The 565-nt window shown below is 35.0% G+C and overlaps 1 protein-coding gene across 1 annotated transcript; it reads right to left on the bottom strand.

Annotated features, from left to right (window-relative positions):
• Positions 1-35: 35 nt before the first annotated feature.
• C922_05754 (hypothetical protein) lies at positions 36-326 on the bottom strand (the record flags this gene model as incomplete). The annotated part of the gene is made up of 1 exon (XM_008821325.1): positions 36-326. The coding sequence occupies one exon, from the start codon at positions 324-326 to the stop codon at positions 36-38; it is 291 nt and encodes a 96-aa protein (XP_008819547.1).
• Positions 327-565: the final 239 nt, after the last annotated feature.

The raw sequence follows: 565 nt of genomic DNA, 5'->3' as shown, positions 1-565 counted from the left end.
ATTCATCTATTGTTCTTACACTTCTCTCTGTGTCTTCATAGAAGTTGTCTATAATTTCTGAAATAAGGGTGTGTTAATTCTTTCTGTGTAGTATTGTAATTTGGCTGTGGATTATTGTACAAGCCGTTTTCAAATTCAAGAAAATAGTCTGTGAATTCTCTCTCTGTTGTATTATCATTTCTTTGTGGAATATGCTGCTGGTTGTCCTTAATTTGGTCAGTGGGGTGTCCTGCCATTCCTTGCGCGTCCTCATTACATATATATTCATTCTGCTCGGTGGGATATTTAGTTAAAATCCATGGCTGCTGGTAGGAGAAATGTGCCATTCCGACAGTAACATTGGAAACATAGCCATATTAAAATTTGATATTTTTTAGACAAAAAGAAGATTATTAATATGTACTACGCTTATTCTTGTTGTGTATAATTTACAGCAGATGTCAGACTCTTTCCCATTCTATTAGACTTCTTATCTGATGAAATCCTCACAGAAATAATCACCACAACAAATAGCACACTGTGACGCATGAGATTCAACAGAAGAGGAATTCTTGCACTTCTTATT

This window comes from Plasmodium inui (assembly GCF_000524495.1).
Source record: "Plasmodium inui San Antonio 1 unplaced genomic scaffold supercont1.164, whole genome shotgun sequence".
Taxonomy (NCBI): Eukaryota; Apicomplexa; class Aconoidasida; order Haemosporida; family Plasmodiidae; genus Plasmodium; species Plasmodium inui.
Note: the sequence above shows the minus strand (reverse complement) of the source record. Positions and strands in the feature narration are given on the sequence as shown.